The sequence below is a fragment of the Aptenodytes forsteri genome, unplaced genomic scaffold (genome assembly GCF_000699145.1).
Source record: "Aptenodytes forsteri isolate BGI_AS27 unplaced genomic scaffold, ASM69914v1 Scaffold178, whole genome shotgun sequence".
Classification (NCBI taxonomy): domain Eukaryota; kingdom Metazoa; phylum Chordata; class Aves; order Sphenisciformes; family Spheniscidae; genus Aptenodytes; species Aptenodytes forsteri.
In genome coordinates, this window is record NW_008795136.1 from 151,768 (window position 1) to 154,486 (window position 2,719).

At 38.6% G+C, this 2,719-nt stretch overlaps 1 protein-coding gene across 1 annotated transcript in view; it reads left to right on the forward strand.

The window, feature by feature from the left end:
- The window catches only part of CUNH18orf25 (chromosome unknown C18orf25 homolog), a 34,597-nt gene that overhangs the window by 22,711 nt on the left and 9,167 nt on the right, over positions 1-2,719 (forward strand). The window contains exon 3 of the mRNA XM_009278426.2: positions 1,687-1,813. Within this exon, the coding sequence (XP_009276701.1) occupies positions 1,687-1,813 (127 nt within the window). The remainder of the gene's footprint in view (positions 1-1,686; positions 1,814-2,719) is intronic.

Below are 2,719 nucleotides of genomic sequence, written 5' to 3' on the forward strand. Positions count from 1 at the left end.
CAGGTTGGACGGGGCTCTGAGCAACCTGGTCTAGTGGAAGGTGTCCCTGCCCATGGCAGGGGGGCTGGAACTTCCAACCCAAACCATTCTATGATTCTATGAAATATCTGTGACCCATTTGGGGACTTTCTGGCCGTCCGTGATATTTGCCAAGAAATGTTCAGCTGAACTGTAACGTTAGGAAAAGTCTGCCTGGGCTATTAATTCATTTTAAGTTCAGCTGAGAAATCTTTTTCGTCTTGTGAGGTGGAAACTCCTCCTTCGGGTACATGGCAGCACACAGGTTTCCTTCCCTTCCTAACCCTGATCGGATGTTGCACCAAGGGTCATTGCTTTCCAAAAACTGAACGTACAGTATGGCCTGTGCCCCTCTATTTGCTTGCATCTTTTTCAAATACTTTAAGCAGTCATTAGAAGGTTTCCCTGGCACTTGTTTTAAGTTTAATTTCTTCTCTCTGTGTCCTCTTGATCTACCTGGGGGTATAATCAGTTCTGCATATTCTCACACCTTTGAAATTCAGTGCATCATTATTGCATCCTCCTCCTCTCATCTTTGAAGAGGCTGTCCAGTCAGACTAGATATACATAATATATTCATATAATCTCAAATTTCCTGCTCAATAAATGATTCTTCCCCTGTGTAATACAGCTGAGTGAGTGGTTTCCAAGAAGGAGGTAGTCTCATTCATCTGCTTCAGGGCTGCCCAGCATCACCCAGGTTACTGCTAAAGAGAGACAGTAGAAGTAATCTTTTTTTGTTTTTTGAATTAAAAAAAAAAAAGTAGAAGTTATTTCTTTTTATTGAAATCCTATTTTTTAATTGATTTAAAAAATGTGTTTATTTTCTGTAAAACAAATAATTTTGGCTGGCTTGTGTTTTCCATGCAAGTATTATTTAATATGTCACAACACAGCTTCGCTAATTGTGGTGAAGAACCTTCTTAGCAGTACTTGGCAGAAAAGACAAAACCTGCCATACTCGTGAGTATTTAGAAAGGACGTGTTGTTTGACAGACTGATGAACTGGATAGCATTGAGGAACTGTAATAAAAAACCAACACTGCTGTATATGGCACTTATGAAAAACAGATTTTTTTTTTTTTCAAGTATTTGTAATAATGTTACGAGCAGAAGCGTGAAGCAGCGCGACCGGACACTGATGGGTTTGTTGGGTTTTTTTCATTGACCTGTTTCCCTTGGTTGGTTGGTTGGTTTTAAAAAAAAAAAAAAAAAAAAAAAGGCATTTTCATTCTCCTTGGGGTGTGTGTGATGTTTCTGTCCAGGCTATAGGCTTTGCTTGCCACAGTATCATTGAATTTGATTTATTGACAATAGATTGTCTTGTTTCTTTATTTCAAAGAGGTTTGGGCACAGTCTAACTCTTAGCACTGTTGTAAAATAACAGCTGGAAAGCCTAATTACGTCAAGTGTTCTTGATGCAATAGTTGGGCTTTGCTCACACTTGTGTGATAACACCATCGCTAGAGCTGTTGAGACTGGATAAGTCCAGTGGTCATCCTGTACCAGCTGATGAACTGGAAGTTGGATAACTTGATCTAATAAGATTTTCCAATCTCAGTGTTTCAGTCTCTTTTTTTTTTAGCTTGGGAAGCTCCTTTTCCAGCTGATTTGGGAGTTGTGTAAGCTGTTAAACATTGGCTGTATTTGCATTTTCCCCATCTGTAGGTCATTTGGATCCAGGCTTCCTTGCAAGTGACAAAACCTCTTCTGGTAATGCCCAAATCAATGAAGAAATTAATATCGCCTCTTCTGATAGCGAAGTAGAGATTGTTGGAGTTCAAGAACATGCCAGGTATTGATTCCTTTTTTTAGCTCTAATATTTCTTTCATTTTATCAGAATATCTGTATTGCTAAAATAAATAAAGAAAAAAATTGATGACTTCTACTTCTGTAGTTATCCATCCATGACTGATGCCCAAAAGGTAGCAAGCGTTGCACTTGTTTTTTCTATTCTGCTGGTCACGGTGATGTCAGAGTGTGTTTTTCTTTAGAACATTATCAACTTCATATGTGTTCAGATTAAGCTTGTGATTCGATATCAAACATTAACAGGCTAAACATATGTAGTATTAAAATACCAAATATAGAGATACCAAATTTATGTACATCAGGAATTCAGATTTTAAGGGTGTAGTGTGAATATGCAAATAGATAAACAAAAATATTTGTGTGGGTTCTTGTTCCCTTTCAAAAATGTTCACTTACTTTAAGCATTTAATCAGCTTCCAGTTTATTTAATTAATCAGTAGTAAAAATACTATAAAATAAATATAAATACTATAAACTTTTCAATGGCTAATGTCATAAGATAGCCCCTTTATATTAAAAATTGGATCCTTATGAATCTTAATTTTATTTCAAGATACAACAGAGTTCAAACCCCCAAAGTAGATGAGGGTAAGGAAGCCAAAGGTTTCTCTCAAGCTCAGATAGAAAGCTGTCCAGCTGTGCATGGACATCTTGATAGGCATTTTTTGATGTTGCCCCTCACTACAAGAAGGACGTTGAGGTGCTGGAGCGTGTCCAGAGAAGGGCAACGAGGCTGGTGAGGGGTCTGGAGAACAAGTCTTCTGAGGAGCGGCTGAGGGAACTGGGGTTGTTTAGCCTGGAGAAAAGGAGGCTGAGGGGAGACCTCATCGCTCTCTACAACTACCTGAAAGAAGGTTGTAGCGAGGTGGGGGTCAGTCTCTTCTCCCA